Genomic DNA, 20,307 nt, shown 5'->3' on the forward strand with positions numbered 1-20,307 from the left:
TGCTTCCACTAGGCCCAATAGGATTCACCTAGAAGTGCATCCGCAAAACCAACTGCCAGGGAAAGGTGAATGGGTAAAAGAGGGCGGAATAGTTCTGGGTGCCTAACCTGCAGCGGAAGTATAATGACTTAGAAATTGTAGAACTTTAATCTTAAATTTTGCTTAAAACATTCCAAATTAGTAAGAAAAGCATATAAAGAGTAATACAGTTCATAAAAGAAGAAATACAGATGGCAAATGGGTATCGACCTAATATCCTTTAAAGAAATATGAATTAGAACAATAATTGGAGAATTAAAAGGCCCTCATACACAGACTAACAGTAGGAGTATAAGTTAATAAACCTTAAAGTGTGTGCATGTTCTATGCTCCAGCAATTCATGCCATAGAAGTTTGTTTTAGGGAAATAATCAGGCAGATGTGCAAAGATAACAGCAACTGTCTTACCTCCCATTCTGTCTTGACCTCACTCCAGTCAGATTTCGGTCCCTGCCACTCCAGACGTCCATCTCTCCCACTCCACCAGGGCAGTCACCGCTCCCCTCCGCGGTACCAAGTGTAGTGGTCAGTTCTTGGTTTTCATCTTGATATTAGAGGACATTTGACTTGGTAGACTATGCCCTCCTTCTTGAAACATTTTCTTTCCTTAATTCTGGAAAACTATTTCTTTTTTTGTTTGTTTTTTACCAATTCTCACTTGATATTTTCACTGATTTGAGAGAGAGAGAGAGAGAGAGAGAGAGTCATTGATGCACAACAACATCAGTTGCTTTGCACATGCTTTGGCATGTGCCCCAACCCGGAATTGAACTCTCAACCTTTTGGTGCACAGGACAGTGCTCCAGCCAAATGAGCCTCTTGGCTAGGCCCTGGAAAACCATTTCTTATCTCATCATCTCTTCTGGCCACATCTTAGTCTTCTTTGCTAGTTCATTTTTCTCTCCTAACCTCTAAATTTTGGAGTTTCCCAGGACTCAGTTCTCAGGCTTCCCTTCTTTAACTACACTCACTTGTAGGTAATCTATTTATTAAATAATATATACACCGACGCCGACTGCTCTTAAATGTATAGCTAGGCTAGAACTCTCCTCTGAACTTCACACTTGTACATCTAACTGTTTTTGTTAATCTGCACTTGAATGTGTAATTGAGAATTTAACTTGTTGGTGACCAAACTCTTCACTCTGAAACCTTTTGTTCTTTCTGTCACCCTCACCTCAGTAAGTAGCTTCTCCGTTCTTGGTGTTGCTTAGGCTAAAAACTTGCACTCATGATGACTCTTCCCTTTTTACTTCTTATGCTTACTTTCTTCAGTATTTAGCCATAATCCAACCATTCTCACCTCTCCGCTTCTATTAGTCTAAGTTACTATCCTGTTTCCTGGACTATAGTAATAGGCTCTTAACTGATCCATCAGCCTCTCGGTTTCCACGGACTGTTCCACTGTGTAGCCATAGTGATAGTTCTGAGACATAACTCAGGTCATGTCTTTCTCATGCTCAGTACAGTTACTCTAACTGTACTGGGGAAAAAAAATCCAGAGTCCTGAGTATGACCCAGAAGGCCCTACATGGTCTGTACTGGGCTACATCTCTGAACTCACCTCTTGTAACTCCTATTTTATACCATGCCTCCTTGATGTTTTCAGGGGGGCCCAGCACCCTTTCACTTACTAGCTTTTAAACTTGCAGTTCTGTCTGCCTGGAGCATTCTTCCCAAAGATAATTCATGGCTGACTCCTTCACTTTCTTTGAACCTCTCTAAGTGTTACTTTGTCAGAGAGGCCTTCTCTGAACACACTGTGTAAAGTAGCACACAGTCATGCATACTCCTCATCACTGTCACTGCCTTTTACTCCGCTTTATCTCATAGCATTTATTACCATATTGTTTTATTTGCTTTCCTCAACTAGAACATAAGGTTTTTGAGGGCAGAATATTTGTCTCTTTGATCCACTATGGCCCCAGTGCTTGAAACAGTGTTGTGTATGTGTAATAGGAACCAAATTGGAGCAAATAAACAAATCCTTCAATACAAAGCATGTGAAAAGTACTGTAAGATTGGCATATAGTGGTATCAGCTCTTGTACCTTATATTTGGTTGGGACCATGGAGTGTATCTAAAAATCAACTTTGGCCCATTCTTACTGACCTAGAGAATAATAAACTCTTTACATGACACCCTTATTGAAAACTGTCACATACTTTTCCTCCAAAATTAGCTAAATTTTTCAACAATTGGGTTCTTTATAGAATTCCTAAATCTTCTGGATTATAAACAAACAGTGACCATCTGAAACTGAAGGCCAGTTCTTCATCCACTCCGCTCTCTGACACATTTCCCTTTAACCCCAGAGGAAGTAGGTGTCCCCTACTCCTGTGTATGCTGTATAATTTACATGACAAAATGCCCTGTCTGAAATCATGGAGGAATTTAAGGAGAGAGGTGTTAATAACTGTACTTACTGATTTCTTGGAAATATTTGCATTTAGACACAACTTCAGTGGCAGAAGCAAGACACAACCCGAGCATCGGGGAAGGAAGTGTTGGTGGTCTGACTGGCAGTTTGAGTGCGAGTGGCAGCCACATGGATCGGATAGGAGCCATCCGAGACAACCTGAGCGAGACGGCCAGCACCATGGCGCTGGCCGGAGCCAGTATCACGGGCAGCCTGTCCGGGAGTGCCATGGTGAACTGTTACAACAGGTGAGGACAGTGCGCTGGGCTTTGTTGCGTTTTCTCCTTCTGTTAACTACAAGTTACGAATTTGATGAGAATTTTCAACATTATTACATATTACCCTACTGTGTCAGTAATATTTAAAAAATGAAATGATTGGTAAATGGTGAATAAGGAGATTTTTCACTTGTTTGGATTTCCTGTGACATATCCATGATGTGGTAAAAATCAAATCTAAGGCATAAATTCTCCCATTTTTAAAAAGATTTTATTTATTTTTAGAAAGAGGGGAAGGGAAGGAGAAAGAGAGGGAGAAAAACATCAGTGTGTGGTTGCCTCTCACACGCCCCCAACCAGGGACCTGACCTGCAACCCGTGCAGGTGCCCTTACTGGGAATCGAACTGGTGATGCTTTAGTTCACGGGCTGGCACTCAATTTATTAAGCCACACCAGGGCTGCCTGGGTTTTTTGTTGTTTTTTTTTTCATTGCACTTGTCAGATTTTATGTTTGAATTGATGCTGGAGCTGCTTCATTAGGCATAGTAAAAGCAGTGCTTAAGCCTGGACCTTTCCTTGGAGGTGGCAACAGCTAGATGTCAGGAAATGAGACATCGGTTGAGCACTGGGGGAACAGGGGGGTCTGGATATCCAGGAGCACTTGAACGGAGGCCAGGGGAGTCTGCTGGGGTCTTTTCATGTTATTCCCTCCTCACAAAGTCTTTTACCAACAGCCATGTAGATGAGTAGGAGAAATTAAAGCATTTATATCTTCCCTTGTTTTCTCTTCATTCACTGTTCTCTACCTTCTTCTGGTTCACAGGCTGGTGCTCAATCCACTGAGCTACACCAGCCAGGGCTGTTCTTTACCTTCTTTAGTAGCTTTTTTTAACATAGGGGAGAATATACGAATTAAAAAATAAACCTGTCATACTTATTTTTAGGTAGTTTGCTTTTAAACACAAACTTTCAAGTTATAGCAATGTATATTATGTCTTTTTTAAAGACACAAGTATTAAATTTATAAAATTATTTGACGCACAGGAGCCCAGGATTTTTGGATTCACTGACTTGTCACAAAGCATAGTTTTTAATGTCTTTGGGGTGTTGTGGTTTGCACTAAGCATGCCAAGCAAAGTGCACATCCTGAGTGAAAATAATGGAGCGTATTTAAGTTAAACCCCTTTATGTCCTTGTGTGTTATTCTGTTACCACCTTACTTGGAAGACAGCTGATTTTCCATTTCATTTGGGTGACTGGTACTATTCAGTGCGCTGCAGTAGAATTTGAATAATCAAATTTTTAAAAACTTTTAAAAGCAATGTTTATAGTTGTTTCTAGACTAGCTTATTGTTACTAAGACTCTTAACTGAATTATTTAAATAGACATATTATAGTAGTACTGATATTATATGTATTTTTGTTTTTATCTGATGTTCCCCTCTTCAGGTTGGAAGTACAAGCAGATGTACAGAAAGAACGGTACAGTCTAAGTGGAGAATCTGGCACAGTCAGCTTGGGCACAGTTAGTGATAACGCCAGCACCAAAGCAATGGCAGGGTCCATTCTGAATTCCTACATCCCATTGGACAAGTAAGGAAAGAATTATTGTAAAGTCAGAAGTATTTTAAAAATTAATTTAAAAGGTTATCTCTATCATTAGGCAAAATTATCATGAATAATAGTTATCAACTGTTAAGTTCTCTGGGAAAATAAAAGATGAGATGTCCAGAATAGGCCGATCCATGGGGACAGAACGTGGATTAGTAGTTGCCAGGGGTGTGGGGAGAGGAGGACTGGAACTAACTGCTAATCAGTATAGGGTTTCTTTGGGGGGTGACGCCAGTGTTTAAAGTTAGGCAATGGGGATGGTTACACAGTTCTGAATATACTAATAACCACTGAATTGTCCATTTTAAGTAGGTAAATTTAGCTGCTTCCGTTTCTGTTTTAGTTGAAGCAGTATTGTGGTCCTTTTATTTAAAGCGTTTTTTTTTTAGTAGAATGCAGCCTGCATTAATATGTTTTTATCTTTTATATAGTCTTTTACTTTTTCACAAGAACCCTTCCCCCTTTGCTGTCATCTGAATAAAAATAAAAAGGAAGTTAGAAATTTATTTACATTTGTTACTCTTATGTTCCAGAGAAGGCAACAGTATGGAAGTACAAGTAGATATCGAGTCGAAGCCGTCCAAGTTCAGGCACAACAGCGGAAGCAGCAGTGTGGAGGACGGCAGTGCCGCCCGAAGTCATCCGGGTGGCTCTTCCAGTGGCCTGCCTGAAGGCAAATCCGGTGCCAGCAAGTGGTCCAAAGAAGCAACAACAGGAAAGAAATCAAAAAGTGGGAAACCGAGGAAAAAGAGTAACATGAAGATTAATGAAACCAGAGAAGACATGGACGCACAGCTGCTGGAACAGCAGAGCACGAACTCCAGCGAATTTGAGGCCCCCTCACTCAGCGACAGTGTGCCGTCCGTGGCAGATTCCCACTCCAGCCATTTTTCTGAATTTAGTTGTTCTGACCTAGAAAGCATGAAAACTTCTTGCAGCCATGGTTCCAATGATTATCACGCACGTTTTGCTACTGTTAACATTCTTCCTGAGGTAGAAAATGACCGTCTGGAAAATTCCCCTCATCAGTGTAGCATTTCTGTGCTTACCAAAACTGCTTCATGTTCAGAAGTGCCACAGTTGAATCACATTGCTGAAGAACTCAGTAACAGTGGAGTGAAACCCGATGTTGATTTGTATTTTGGTGATGCACTAAAAGAAACAAATAACAACCACTCACATCAGACGATGGAATTGAAAGTTGCGATTCAGACTGAAATTTAGGCCTACATATGCTGCAAAATAATGACCACGGAACAACCTTGTTTGGAGCTGGCTGAACTGCATGGGACTACTCTGAAGTTTCGAGTTACCAGCAAAGGCCAAGTTACCTAATAAATGCAGACACATTTTCTGTGTTCAGCAACACAGTGTGTTTCCTGTGATCTTAATTACCAAACTATGACATGAAGGCTTTAAAAGTGCATTATTGTAAGGACAGTAATTGTTCAGAGAAGTATGTTTTGTGCATTTGCCACAAAATATTGCCTGAACCACATGCTTGTGTACTTAGGTAGAAATTTGGCTTAATTTATAATCAATATAAAATACTAATGCAGTTCTCCAGCATTCTTATGAAGAAAACGTGAGGTTTGGGGTTTAGTGGTTAGTGACATTTTATTGAAACCACTAAGGGTACTGTTTAAAGAGCCTGGCAGGTCACTCTCAGTATATGGTTCTCTTTGTAACATTTCTACTCATAACTGGGCATACATTTTTTTCATATGCAATGTGGATATGTAAAGCTTAATGCAGCCCATTTGCTACCATTTGGATACTTAGATACTTTGAGCAAGATTGTGGCGGTTTTTGCACAACTTTGAAATAGAAATACCTGGTACTCTATATATCTTGTATATTGTTGATGCCATCATAGAAGAAAATGATAAAGATAGGTATAATTAAGTATACTGACAACACCAAATAAGATCTATAAAACTGCAAAAAAAATTCTGTTAGTCCCTAAGTATTACAGAACAGTCACCTTTCACTAAGTGAATGTTTGCACCCCATTGATTCTTGGTGCCTTTGGTATAGACTGGATTTTAAGGGTCTAGTTATTCGGGGCTTTTGCTGTATTATTTTCCATAATGTCCTCTCTAGCTACCTTGGATTGTATAGAAAAACAGAGGATAGATAAACATAAATATGATTAATAACAATGCTGAAAAAGTATTAGCCTACCAAAGACATACTCAGGCTTTAGTGAATAACTCCACATAACCTCAGTTTTTAACACATGTGTATCTTCTCCACTCATGAAATCAAAATACAGTGCAGTTTGTACCAAGTACTACAGAGGGTCCACATATAGCTGGCTTCATTTTCTTTTGCTTTTGTTTATGGGAGATGTTCAGCTGACATAAACAAAAGTTGGCCAAAATTCTGCCTGTACTGTTAAATTCCTGTGTAATTCACTTAAATAAAACAAGTTAACCTCAAGATAGCAGGTAAAATGTTCAATCTTACGTGTTTCTTTTAAGTATTGCCATTATGGTGCTACTGAGCATTTTCTTTTGCTAAAAAGAAAAATGCCATGGGCTGCAGTCTTTTTACATCACTTTTTCGCACAGGTCCATTACTATGCTTATAACACTAGTGCCAGTTATTTTATTTGATAATGCTTATTGTGGTATTTGTATATTTGTTTGCATTTTAATTTTGTTCAATAGTTTGTAAACTGCATACATGAAATAAATGTAAATACTAATGTATTGCTGCCTTATGGTTTGTGTGTAGGTGTTTTTATAAGAATGGAAATACTAAGACTATACTTTCAGGGATCATTTCTGTAGTTTGTTACTATAAGAATGGAAATACTAATTTATCCTGTGGTCATTATTAATAAATATTCCAAACCATTCAGATAACCCTGCATTCTGGTCCTAGCCCAAAGGGAAGCATTTGCTGAACTTCTCAGTTGTTGGAAACCTTTCTTCACATCTGATATTTGCCTTTCCTTTAGGAAGGAGTTGCTGAATTCATCAAAATAATTTCATTTTTTTAAAGTAAGTCAGCTGGAAAAATAAGTAAATCTGTTATTAAATTGTGAAGAGATGAGTTCTATAATCCTCATCATAAAAGTAAAAAGATCATAAAAGACTAAGAGATTCTACTCTAGTACTTAGAGTTTTTAAATATATTTTATTGATTGTGCTATGAGAGTTGTCCCAATTTTTCCCCTTTGCCCCTTCCTCTCCACCCAGCACCCATCATTTCCTGTGGCAGTACCCCCCCTTAATTCATGTCCATGGGTCATGAATACAAGTTCTTCAGGTACTCCATTTCCTATACTGTTCTTGACCTCCCCCTATCTATTCTGTACCTACCAATTGGTACTTCTTAATTCCTGCACCTGTCCTGCCATTTTCCTCCTTCCCCCTCCCAACTGATAACCCTCTAAATGGTCTCCATATCTATTATTCTGTTTTGTTCTACTTGTTTGCTTAGTATGTTTTTTAAATTCCATTGTTGATAGTTGTGAATTTACTGCCACTTAAATGTTCATAGTTTTGATCTTCTTAAAAAGGCCCCTTTAACATTTCATTTTATAATGACATGGTGATGATGAACTCCTTTACTTTTACCTTGCCCAGGAAATACTTTATCTGCCCTTCAATTCTAAATGATAGCTTTGCTGGATAGAGTAATCTAGGTTGTCAGTTCTCAATTTTTATCACTTTGAATACTTCTTGCCAGTCCCTCCTAGCCTACAAAGTTTCTTTTGAGAAATTAGCTGACATTCTTATGGGAGCTCCTTTGTAGGTGACTATCTGCTTTTCTCTTGTTCCTTTTAAGATTCTATATCTTTTATTTTTCACTTCTTTAAAAAGATTTTATAAGACAAATACCATATGATCTCACCTTTAACAGGAACCTAATCAACAAAACAAACACGCAAAATATAACCAAAAGGGGAAGGGTTAGCAGGAACAAGTATAATATAGGACACATGGACAAAAACAAGGGCGGGGGTGGAAACAGGAGGGAGGTGGAGAGGGCTGGGGGCATGGGCTGGGATGGAGGTAGAAGACAGAAAACTACTTAAACAAAAAATAAAATTGTTGGAAAAAAGATTTTATGTACCTATTTTTAGACAGAAAAAAGCAGGGAGAAAGAGGGAGAGAAACATCAATGTCTGGTTGCTTTTTGTGCGTCTCCAGCTAAGGACCAGGACTACAACCCAGGCATGTGGCCTGGCTGGGATTTGAACCAGTGACCCTTTGGTTCGAAGGCCAGTGCTCAATCTACTGATCCATGCCAGCCAGGGCTCTCTATATCTTTAACATTTGGCATTTTTATTATTTTTAATATATTTTATTGATTATGTGCTTTAGGTTGTCCCATGTTTATCTCCCCTTTATTCCCCCCTACCCTTACCCTCCTCCCACCTTCATTCCCCCACCTTAGTTCATGTCCATGGGTTGTACATATAAGTTCTTTGGCTTCTCCATTTCCCGTATTATTCTTAACTTCCCCATCTGTTTTGTACCTACCACTTACGCTTCTTATTCCCTGTACCTTTTCCACCATTCTCTCCCCTCCTCCTCTTCACTGATAACATCCTCCATGTGATCTCTATTTCTGTGAATCTGTTCCTTTTTAGTTGTTTGCTTAGTTCCTTTTTTTGGGGGGGTCAGTTGTTGATAGTCGTGAATTTGTTGTCATTTTACTTTTCATATTTTTATCATCTTTTTCTTCAATAAGTCCCTTTATCATTTCTTATAATAAGGACTTGGTGGTGATGAACTCCTTTAATTTTACCTTATCTGGGAAGCACTTTATCTGCCCTTCCATTCTAACCGACAGGTTTGCTGGATAGATCAATCTTGGATGTAGGTCCTTGCCTTTCATGACTTTGAATGCTTCTTTCCAGGCCCTCCTTGCTTGTAAGGTTTCTTATGAGAAGTCAGGTGATAGTCTCATGGGTACTCCTTTGTAGGTGACTGTCCCCTTTTCTCTTGCTGCTTTCAAGATTCTCTCATCTTTTTTTTTTTTGCATTTTTTAATTTATTTTTATTTTTTTTATTTTTTATTGATTATGCCATTACAGTTGTTCTATTCCCCCCTCTTCACTCCCCTCCACCCTGCACACCCCTCCCCTACCATTCCCCTCCTTTAGTTTATGACCACGTCTCAAGTTCTTTAGATTCTATATTTCCCCTACTATTCTTGCCCTCCCCCTATCTATTTTCTACCTACTGTCTATGCTACTTATTTTCTGTACCTTCTCCCCCCTTCTCCTCCTCCCACTTCCCCGTTGCTAACCCTCCTTGAAATCTTCATTTCTATGTTTCCACTCCTGATCTAGCTGTCCTTTTAGTTTGCTTTTGTTTTAGGTGTGGTTGTTAATAACTGTGCGTTTGCTGTCCTTTCACTGTTCATGTTTTTTTAACTTCTTTTTCTTAGATAAGTCCCTTTAACATTTCATATAATAAGGGCTTGGTGATGATGAACTCCTTGAATTTGATCTTATCTGAGAAGCACTTTATCTGTCCTTCCATTCTAAATGAAAGTTTTGCTGGATAGAGCAATCTTGGTTGTAGGTCTTTGGATTTCATGACTTGGAATACCTCTCTTTCCAGCCCCTTCTTGCCTGTAAGGTCTCTTTTGAGAAATCTGCTGACAGTCTGATAGGGACTCCTTTGTAGGTGACTGTCCCCTTAGCTCTTGCTGCTTCTAGGATTCTCTCCTTCATTTTAATCTTGGCTAATGTAATGATGATGTGCCTTGGTGTGTTTCTTCTTGGGTCCAACTTCTTTGGGACTCTCTGAGCTTCCTGGATTTCCTGGAAGTCTATTTCCTTTGCCAGATTGGGGAAGTTCTCCTTTATTATTTGTTCAAATAAGTTTTCCACTAGTGGCTGTTCCTTTCCCCCTTCTGGTACCCCTATAATTCGGATGTTGGAGCGTTTAAAGATGTCCTGGAGGTTCCTAAGACTCTCCTCATTTTTTTGAATTCTTGTTTCTTCACTCTTTTCTGTTTGGCCATTATTTGCTTTCTTCTGGTCCACTCCATTGATTTGAGTCCCAAGTTTCCTTTTCATTGCTATTGGTTTCCTGTACAATTCCATTCATTTCAATTAGTTTTGCCTTCATATGTTTCTCTAATTTGTGGCTATAATCAACCAGTTCTGTGAGGATCCTGATCACCAGTGTTTTAAACTGTGTCTGAGAGTTTTGCTATTTCTTCATCACTTAGATTTATAGGCTCTGGGGCTTTGAGATCTTCTTGAGCCATTTTTGGTCTGTTCACGCCTGTTAACTACGAAGCGGAGCCTTGGACTCCCAGGTCGCTGGGTTATGATGCTGTATGTGGAGGCGGGGTCAGAGCGGGGAAATGGCGGCGCCCTCCGATGACGCTTGCTGCGGGGACCCGCTGGCTCCCGTCCAATCTCCCACTCCCTCGCTTGTCTATCCACGCACGAATGCGTGACCACAGTCAACCCGCAGCCCTGCTCCCTCACTGTTTCCCCAAGGTCGCTCACTGAGTTGCCCACCAGGTCCAACCCTGCGCCTGGATTCCGTGCGCCTGAGTCCATCCGACCGAGTTTTCCTGTGCAGCCCTGTTCCGCCAGCTGCTGATTTCGCCCCTCTTACCGGTCAGGCTGAAGAATTTGTTGTTATCAGACTTCCGAAAAGTTCAATTTTCTGTGTTCTGGCTATGTTTTCTGTTGCTAATATTTAGTTGTCTCTAAACTTGGTTGTGTGAGAAAGCACAGCGTCTCCACCTATGCCTCCATCTTGGTGGAAGTCCTCTCTCTCCTTATCTTTAATCTTGGGTAATGTAATTGTGTGCCTTGATGTGTTCTTCCTTGGATCCAACTTCTTTAGGACTCTGAACTTCCACGAAGTCTATTTTCTTTGCCAGATTAGGGAAATTCCTCTTCATTATGTATTCAGATAAGTGCTCCATTTCTTGCTCTTCCTCTTGTCCTTCTGGCACCTGTATGATTCAGATGTTGGAATATTTTAAATTGTCTGGGAGGTTCCTAAGCCTCTTGTCATTTTTTAAAATTCTTGTTTCTTCATTCTGTTCTGGTTGGATCTTTATTTCTTCCTTGTGGTCCAAGCCATTGATTTGAGTCCTGGTTTCCTTCCCTTCGCTGTTGGTTCCCCATGCATTTTTCTTTATTTCTCTTTGCATAGCCCTTCACTTTATTTTGTGACCATACTCAACCATTTCTGTGAGCATCCTGATTATCAGTGCTTTGAACTGTGCATCTGATAGGCCAGCTGTCTCTTCATCACTTAGTTGTATTTTTTCTGGAGCTTTGATCTGTTCTTTCAATTGGGCCATATTTTTGTATCTTGGCGTGTCTGTTATGTAATAAGGGGCGGAGCCTTAGGTATTCGCCAGGGCAGGGCAATCCACCTTGCTGTGTTGTGATGCTGTGTGTCGGGGAGGGATCTGAGAGGGAACAGTGTCACTTTCTCTGCTCTCTGCCATATTTCAGTCACTTCTGCCACTACCCACAAGCAAATTGGGCCCTCCTGGTGCTGATTCCCAGCTAAGTGGTTTTGTGTACTTTCTAGGACCCTGTAGGTCTCTCCAAGGAACTCCCCTGTGAAGCTGGGAGTTTTTCCTGCCCCAGCAACCCCCACAGATTTTTTTCAGTCAGAAGTTTTGAGCATTTATTTTTCCCATACTGAAACCCTGGGTTGCTTAGTCCGTCTCACTCCCCAGTTCCTCCCAGTTTATCCGCATGCAAATGTCGGCCTGCCCACTCCAGGCACTGCCTCACCTGGTCTTCCCGCTGCCATCTCGCTGCTAGCCCTTTCTGCCCCAGCTGCCCATCTCCACCCCTCCTGCCCCTCTTACTGGTCAGGATAAATGTTTCAGGATAAATGTTACCAGTCTGGATAAATGTTTCTTCTTTAACTCCTTGGTTGTCCAACTTCCACGCAGTTTGATTTTCTGGCAGATCTGGTTGTTTTCTGTTTTTAAATTGCTTATGATCCTTTTGTTTGTGCGAGGAAGCAAAGTGTTTCTACCTACACCTCCATCTTGGCTGTCTGGACCTGCATTTTATTTTTAAGTAAAAATAAAATGTCTGGAATAATTTTAGACTTACAAAGAAGTTGCAAAGATAGTTCAGAGGCTTCCCATACACACTCTACCCATATATTATTTTTTGCCATAGGAAAGTGCTATTGTCAAATATATCTAATGATATATTTCAGACCTTATACTCATAGTGAATGTCTCCCCTACCTCTAAGTTGTACTTACAGTCTCCCAGATTTCTTGTGAGGTTTTTTTTACACTTGCTTTTATCTGTCTTGAATTTATGTTTAGTATAATATGGAGGCCCAATCTTGTTCCCAATGGAAAGCTGTTTGTTAAATAACCTATCCTTTTCCCACTGATCTAAACACTGCCCTTATACTGGGACTCCTAAATTCCTATTTTAAAGTTTGCTGGAATTCTTGTTTTGATTCCACTGAATCTACAGATTAATTCGGGGAGAAGTGGCATCTTAACAGGATTGAGTCTTCTGATCCATAAACACAGTGTTTCTATCCATTTATTTATTTAGTTTCTTACAATAGTGCCTTATAGTTTTCAGCGCAGAGATCCTTTTTAAAATCTCAATTTCTAATTACAGTAGTCCCCCCCCATCCATGGCTTCACTTTCTGTAGTCAACCATGGCCCAAAAACATTAAATGGAAAATTCTAGAAATAAGTGATACATAAGTTTTAAATTGTGCACTCTTCTGAGTAGCTCTGTTCTGCCTGGGACCTGAATCGTCCTGTCTCTGAGCATATTCACACTGTATGTGCCACCTGTCTGCTAGTCACTCAGTAGCTGTCTTAAGTTACCAGATTGCCGAGGTAGTGCAGTGCTTGCATTCAAGTGACCCTTATTTTACTTAACAATGGTCCCAGAGCGCAAGAGTAGTGATGCTGGCCATTCAGATACGCTGAAGAAAAGCTGTAAAGTATGTGCATGTAGGAAAAAACTGTAAGTGAGGTTCATCCTATCTGTGGTTTAAGGCTTCCAGGGGTCTTAGAACACATCCCTGCAGATAAGGTGGGACTATTGCATATAGAAATATAACTGATTTTTGTAGACTGGTCTTGAATCCTACACACTGGTTCTAAAAGCTTTTGGATAGATTCTATATGATTTTCTGCGTAGACAAGTATGTCTGCAAGTAAAAAGTTATACTTCTTTCCAGTCTGGATACCTTTGGGAACTTTTTTCCCCTTATTGTACTGTGGAGTCAACCTTCAGTACAATGTTAAGTAGGAGTGGCAAGAGTAGGCATCCTGTTTCCAGTCAGCCTGGAAGTATTTATGTCATCTTTCATTCATCCTCACCTTTTGTGATTTCTGGTAAATTCTTCACAGGCATAAAGGGCTGGCCTTTTTTAACTGATTGGGAGACCCTAGAGTGTGCTTCTAAATTATTGTCTGCATTGGGTGGTTTGGTTTTTCCTCCATTTTAAGAATTGAGATATAGTTCATGTAATGTAAGATTTACCCTTTTAAAAGTATAAAATTCAGTAGTTTTTAGTATATCCATGAGGTTATACAACTGTCACCACTATCTAATTCCAGACCATTTTGATCACCCCCAAAATAAACACTGTACCCATTAGCAGTCAGTTCCCATTCTGATGGAAACCACTAATCTACTTTGGGCAGATTTGTCCATTTTGGACAATTCATAGAAATGGAATCATACAATATGTGGCCATTTGTGTCTGGCTTTTTTCACTTAATGATTTCAAGGTTCATCTAGGACTGGTGTAATTAGTAGTAGCATAATTCAATACTCCATTTCTTTTTATGGCTGAATAATATTCTTTTACATGGGTATACCACATTTTTATTTATTCATTAGTTGGTAGACATTTCAGTTTTCACATTTTTGGCCATTATAAACAATGCTGCTATGAATATTCGTGTACAAGTTTTGTATGTTCTCAGTTTTCTTGTGTATAATAAATACTAGGAGAATTGTTGGGTCGTATGGTACTCCTAACTTTATGAAGAACTGCCAAACTTTTCTAAAGAAGCTATACATTCATATCATTCATATCATATTTTACATTCATATCAGTAATAAATGTGGTTTATAATTTACTTCTTTGCCAACATTTGTTATTGTATGTCTTTGTTATCATATCCATCCCAGTGAAATATTTTCCCTTGCTTTAACAGAAATATAAATCAAAATTAAAATCGTGTGTGTTAAAATAATCCTCCCTACCACTGCTTAATTACAGCAAATATTTGGTCCTATTTTACAGGTGGGAAACTTATAAAAGAGGCGAAATGGTAGCTCCTAAGATTAAATTTTCAGCTATTTTTGGATTTTTCTTAGGTCACTCCTGAAACCCTAAAGAAAAATCGAAAACCTAGTCAATTTGGTCTGCAAATGTCCTTCTGGTTTCTGCCTGCTGCACGGTGAAGCATCCTGCAGCGGCCGGGTTTGGGGCTGCTTCCGGGGCATTGTGATACTGGAATTCTACAGAAAAGCACTCAGTCCTGCTGAGCACGGACGCCTCATACCCCTAAGTCTGTTTAAAAACCTGGCTTAGACTTTACCGCTTCCTGAAAATGTTCTTGATTTACTCTACTTGGACCTTTTGATAACTTCAACACCTGAACATGTCACTGATGCTTTTTCTTCCCAGCTAGAGTATCTTGTACTTGGCTTTTTATTTTGTTTCTTCTAAATCAGGCATATAAACTCATTAAAAGGAGGGGCTATCTTAATTTTAACTTTATTTTAACTGTTGACACTAGTACAAATACCCCCATTTCCCGTCCCCTGTGCCCACCTTCATTCTGTCCCTGCACCCCTTTCCCTCTGCCCATCACCACACTGTTGTCTGTGTGTATGGGTTATGCATATACTGTATTTTGCTGTGTATAAGGTGTAGTTTTTACCCAAATTTTTGAGGGAAGAATAAGGGTTACGTGGGCACATTATACATGGGTAGTACTAATTCCGTATCTATATAAATGTTTTTAATCCTTTTATTTAAGCTTTTGCATTGAAAGTGTACTATAGAAAGCAATAATGATGTCTATATGCAATATAAATAAATGATTGAATTAAAAAATTAAAATGAAAGATTTTTTTCCTGCAAGTTTGGGCCAAAAATGTAGGTGCACATTATATACAGCAACATATGGTATGTTCTTTGGCTAATCCCTTCACCTTCATCCAGTCCCCTCCCCACTCCCAACAGCTGTTGGTCTGCTCCATGTGTCCAGGCCCCTGTTTCTTTATTGTTCATTAGTTTATTTAGTTCATCTGAGTCCAGGTAAAAGTGAGATCATAGGGCATTTGTTTTTCTCTGACTGGCTTATTTCACTTAGCATAATAATGTCCAGGTCCATCAGTGCTGTTGCAAAAGGGTAAGCGTTCCTTTACTGTGGCCACGTAACACTCCATTGTGTGAATGTAGCACAGCTTTTTTATCCACTCATCTACTGACGGGTGTGGGTTGTTTCCGGATACTGACCACGGACATATTCTTTTGGATTGGCGTTTCAGGATTCTTAGGGTATAATCCTAGCAGTAGGATCTCTGGGTCAAAAGGCAGTTCCATTTTTAATTTTTTTGAGGAAACTCCAGTTTTCCATCATAGCTCGATGAATTTACATTCCTACCAACAGTGCACAGCATTCCCTTTTCTTCATTCTCACCAACAATTGTCTCTTTGCGGCAACAGCTGCCCACATGGGTGTGGTACCTCACTGCAGTTATGATTAGTGGTGTGGAGCATCTTTTCATGTACCTTTTGGCCATTTGGATGCCTTCTTTGGGAAAATTTTGGGTTCCTTTGCCCATTTTTTAATCAGACTTGTTATTGAGTAGTATGAGTTCTTTATATATTTTGGATAGTAACCCCTTATCTGACACATGCTTTGCAAATATTTTCTCCCATTCTTTAGGTTGTTCTCCATTTTGTTTCTTTTGCTGTGCAGAAGCCTTACAGTTTGACGTAGATCCGCTCATTAATTTTTGCTTTTGTTATTTGTGCTTTTGGTGTCATACACAAAATAATCATTGCTAAGACCAATGTTGAGGAGCTTCTTGTTTTCTTCTAGAAGTTGTATAGTACCAGATCTGATGTTTAATTAAGCCTTTGACCTATTTTGAGTTAATTTTTTTGAGTGGAATAAGATTGGGGATTCAATTTCATTTTTCTGCATGTGTTTATCCCATCACCATTTTTTGAAGAGACTATTCTTTACTCACTGGGTGTCGTTGGCTCCCTGTTGAATATTAGCCTCAAGTGTGATTTAATTCTGGGTTCTCTATTCTGTTCCCTTTTGTGTGTCTATTTTTCTGCCAGCACCATACAGTTTTGATTACTATAGCTTTGCAGTAGTTTGAAATCAGGGAGTGTGATGCCTCCAGCTTTGCTCTTTCTCACAATTGCTTTGGCTATTTGGGGTCCTTTGTGGTTTCATACAAATTTTAGGATTTTCTTATTTCTGTGAAAAATGCCTTTGGAATTTTGATAGAGACTGCATTGAATATATAAATGGCTTTGGGTAGTATGGATGTTTCAACAATATTAATACCTCCAATCCAGATGCACAAAATACCTTTCCATTTGTTTTCTCTTTGATTTCTTTCAACAAAGTCTTGTAGTTTTCACTGTATAGATCTTTCACTGTTAAATTTATTCCTGGGTACTTTGTTTTTGATATTATGGATGGGATAGTTCTATTTTTTTTTTAAGATTTTATTTAGTTTTAGATGGGGGAAAGGAGGGAGAAAGAGAGGGAGAGAAACATTGATGTGCAACAAATACTGATCAGCTGCCCTTCACACCCCCCAGCTGGGACCTGGCTCACAGCCCAGGCATGTGCCCTGACCAGGAATTGAACCAGCCACCTTTTAGTTTGCAGGACAACACTCAGCCCACTGAGCCACTCCAGTCAGGGCAGGAGAGTTCTATTTTCCAGGTGTTTCACTGTTGGTATATAGAAATATAACTAATTTTGGTACATTGATTTTATATCCCACAACTTTACTGAATTTCTGGGTTAGTTCCAACAGTTTTGTTGTTGTCATTGGGATTTGCTGTACAGACCTCAGATCACATAGGTTTTTTCATTTTTTCTTCTGACCCTGTTACTTCAAAATGTGTATCCTCCAAGTTATTGTCTTCCATCTGCTCTACTCTGATACAGATGCTCTCTGTTCTAGTCTTAATCTCATTCATTGATTTCTTCAGCTACGGAGTTTGTTTGGTTCTTTTATATGATTTCGTTCACGTATCTCCTTAATGTCACTGGACTATCTTGAGTAGTTGCCTTTATAAGCAGGGAATATGTTCCAAGACTCTCAGTGGATGCTTGAAGCTGCGGATATCAAACCCTAAACACAGTTTTCTTTCTTATGTAAGTTACCTATAATAAATTGGGCACCGTAGGAGATCAAGGTAAGTGTAAAGTAAAACAATTACAATATACAGTAATCGAGTTACATGAGTGGCTTTGGGACCATCAGTAAGTAACATAAGAGTTCCTTGAACACAAGCACTGCACTACAGCAGTGTTGGTAATGTCAGTCTGAGCGGTACGCAGTGTGGCTGCTGCGGAGGCGGAGATGACGCGCACCCGGGGCGGGACGGACACGGCAGGCACGAGACTTCATCACGCTGCTCAGAACTGCGTGCAAGGTAAAACATCAGTTGTTTATTTCTGGGGGTTTCCATTTAACATTTTATAACTGAAGAAGCAAAACTGTAGATGGGGGAATACTGTATTTCAAATTCTTCATCAGCTACACTGCAGTGTTCAGTGGCTTTTAGCTTGGTTGTTGGAGAATTATCTTTCGGGGGTAACATTTGCTTGATTTTTCATGTTCGTCGTATTTTTGTGTTGCTGTTTTCACATTTGAGGTAGCAGACATATCCTTAAGTCTTTTATTCGTTGCCTTCGGATGGGACACTGACTGTGAGTGTCAGTATTGAGGTATCAAGGTCTCCCTACTTTTGAGTGGGAAGATCTGTTCCTCTTTCATGGCTCCCTCTTGTGGCAGAATACTTTGTCTTTCATATCTTTTCTTACAAGTCGCCAGGCTGCCTGCTGAAAACCTTTTTTATTCCCAGAAAGTGGTGCTCCATCCCCAGTTTGTGGTTTCACTCTTGCCCACAGATCCTGGTCTGTTTTTCTGAGAACACTCTGATGACTGGACCCACTTTTGCTACCACACTCAGGAACATGTACCACAGGGTCTGACCACAGTGGAAGGAGGTGGCGATGTGGGTTTAGCGTTTGGGGTATTGGGGGTACCCACAGACCTGGTGGGGAGAGTGGAGGGATACTCCAGAGGCTTGTGGGCAGATTTCCCAGTGACGTCCTGAAGTAGTCAGAAGGGACATCTAGGTTCCTTTAATGCACTTTGATATTCTTCTCTCTTTCTTTCACTTTCTCTTCCCTCCCTTCAGTAATGCAAGTACAGCCCCACACAACCAGGAGAGTCAGGGATTCACCCACTGCTTTCCGCCTCCTGGTGCCGCCAGGGGGAAGCTTAGCCCCAGGCAGCTCCTGGTGGGTATGTAACTGGCAACAGAAGAGGATGTTTCCTTTTCATGTCTCTACTCTGAAGTTACTGACACACTTCGTCTTTTACTTTTACAAACCATTTAATAGCATGAAAAAGGACAAAACTATTTTGTTTGCTGGCAGACTAGAATTAAATACTATTACAGTTGATTCTCATTTATGAACAAAGAAGAGTTTAAAAGAAAAATGGCATACTTTGAAAGGTACCATTTACCCACAATGGTATTTAAAATATTCTACAATTATTTTAAAAATTAGGTAAAATAATAAGAATTAAAATAATAAAAGTAATACTCATCTTTCATCTTCACTTCTAAAGAATAAGAAAATGCTCCAGAAAAAGAGAATTGACTAAAGACTATAGGAATAAATTTGATGGGATACTGATAGGAACCCAAATGTTTTATTTTAAGAAATACCCTTTCTCTAACTCATTTACAAAAGAGCTTTAATATGATGAGTTCTTTACTTTCCCTTTTATATTAAGGGAATAAATACTTAAAACAGGCATAAAAAGAGGGGGAAGAATGCATTTGAATATTTAGGAAAATATGGGTGTGACAATTCAAACAGAAATAAAGGCTTAGTTTGCTTTTATATATGTTGTGTGTTACCACTTATATAAGCAATTTATAAGGGGAAGTAGCTTTTCAAAAGTCTAGTAAAAAGTGGTAGAAATTTTTGGCAATTTTTGTTCTTAATTATTAGGCAATGCTTCCACATTAGAAAAAATAAGTTCCTCTTACAGCTCTAAACTGATCATCACAATTTATTTAATAACCATTTCATATTGTGGATTTAAGTACTGCATTTTATCTTAGCAGACTGTAATACACAAGTAGTATGAAATGGAATTTACATATGTTAGCAGGAAATAAAGGTGATGTAGCAACCACTGTTAATGATTTTTCACTTTTGAAGATTCATTTTAAAGGAATACATATCTGTCAAACTTAAGTGGACTCCTTCAAGGTCCAAAGAAATGTAATTTAACTCAAATTTTTAACAAGTTATTAAAAGACAATGTATGATATAAATTAAAGTACACCTTAAAAGTTCCAAATATACTTATGAAATATAAAGATGTTAGCTCTGGTACATAAGAAAATATTTACAACTAATAAAAAGCAGACTGTAGACTATACATGTTCTATGTATAAAAATAAGTAAAATATTTATAGTCCAGACCCAGGGCTCTTTTCCAAGCAAGGTATCTTCTGGGCAACGGTGTGACAGGACCACCTCGCCAGCATTTCCTAGAGCCGTGCGGCATGGACAAAACCTCACAGTAATTGGGATTTAAAGCTCATACTGCCTTCTCAGGGCCTGGACATCTCCTGAAGTGAACTCTTTGTTTGCAGTGTCTGAGAGGCCATCCATAAGCTGTTCAAGGTGCTCCTTTTGGCCCTTGCTAATTAGCGTCAACATCATCTGAAAGAGAAAAATTATATTAATATAAAACATTAACATTT

The 20,307-nt window shown here is 39.3% G+C and overlaps 2 protein-coding genes and 1 pseudogene across 3 annotated transcripts in view; 2 read left to right on the plus strand and 1 right to left on the minus strand.

The window, feature by feature from the left end:
* RNF19A (ring finger protein 19A, RBR E3 ubiquitin protein ligase) overlaps nucleotides 1-7,118 on the plus strand; it is a 46,479-nt gene extending 39,361 nt beyond the window's left edge. For both annotated transcript variants that reach the window (XM_037131070.2, XM_037131071.2), the window contains exons 8-10: nucleotides 2,493-2,706; nucleotides 4,127-4,270; nucleotides 4,822-7,118. In XM_037131070.2, the coding sequence (XP_036986965.2) occupies nucleotides 2,493-2,706; nucleotides 4,127-4,270; nucleotides 4,822-5,512 (1,049 nt within the window). In that variant the 3' untranslated portion in view covers nucleotides 5,513-7,118. The remainder of the gene's footprint in view (nucleotides 1-2,492; nucleotides 2,707-4,126; nucleotides 4,271-4,821) is intronic.
* Nucleotides 7,053-7,133, plus strand: LOC119038616 (uncharacterized; annotated as a pseudogene).
* An 11,809-nt stretch (nucleotides 7,134-18,942) lies between these two features.
* The window catches only part of SPAG1 (sperm associated antigen 1), a 48,725-nt gene continuing 47,360 nt past the window's right edge, over nucleotides 18,943-20,307 (minus strand). The window contains exon 19 of the mRNA XM_037131129.2: nucleotides 18,943-20,266. Within this exon, the coding sequence (XP_036987024.2) occupies nucleotides 20,135-20,266 (132 nt within the window). The 3' untranslated portion in view covers nucleotides 18,943-20,134. The remainder of the gene's footprint in view (nucleotides 20,267-20,307) is intronic.

Source organism: Artibeus jamaicensis, unplaced genomic scaffold, assembly GCF_021234435.1.
Source record: "Artibeus jamaicensis isolate MK-2021 breed Jamaican fruit bat unplaced genomic scaffold, CSHL_Jam_final scaffold_916, whole genome shotgun sequence".
NCBI classification, from domain to species: domain Eukaryota; kingdom Metazoa; phylum Chordata; class Mammalia; order Chiroptera; family Phyllostomidae; genus Artibeus; species Artibeus jamaicensis.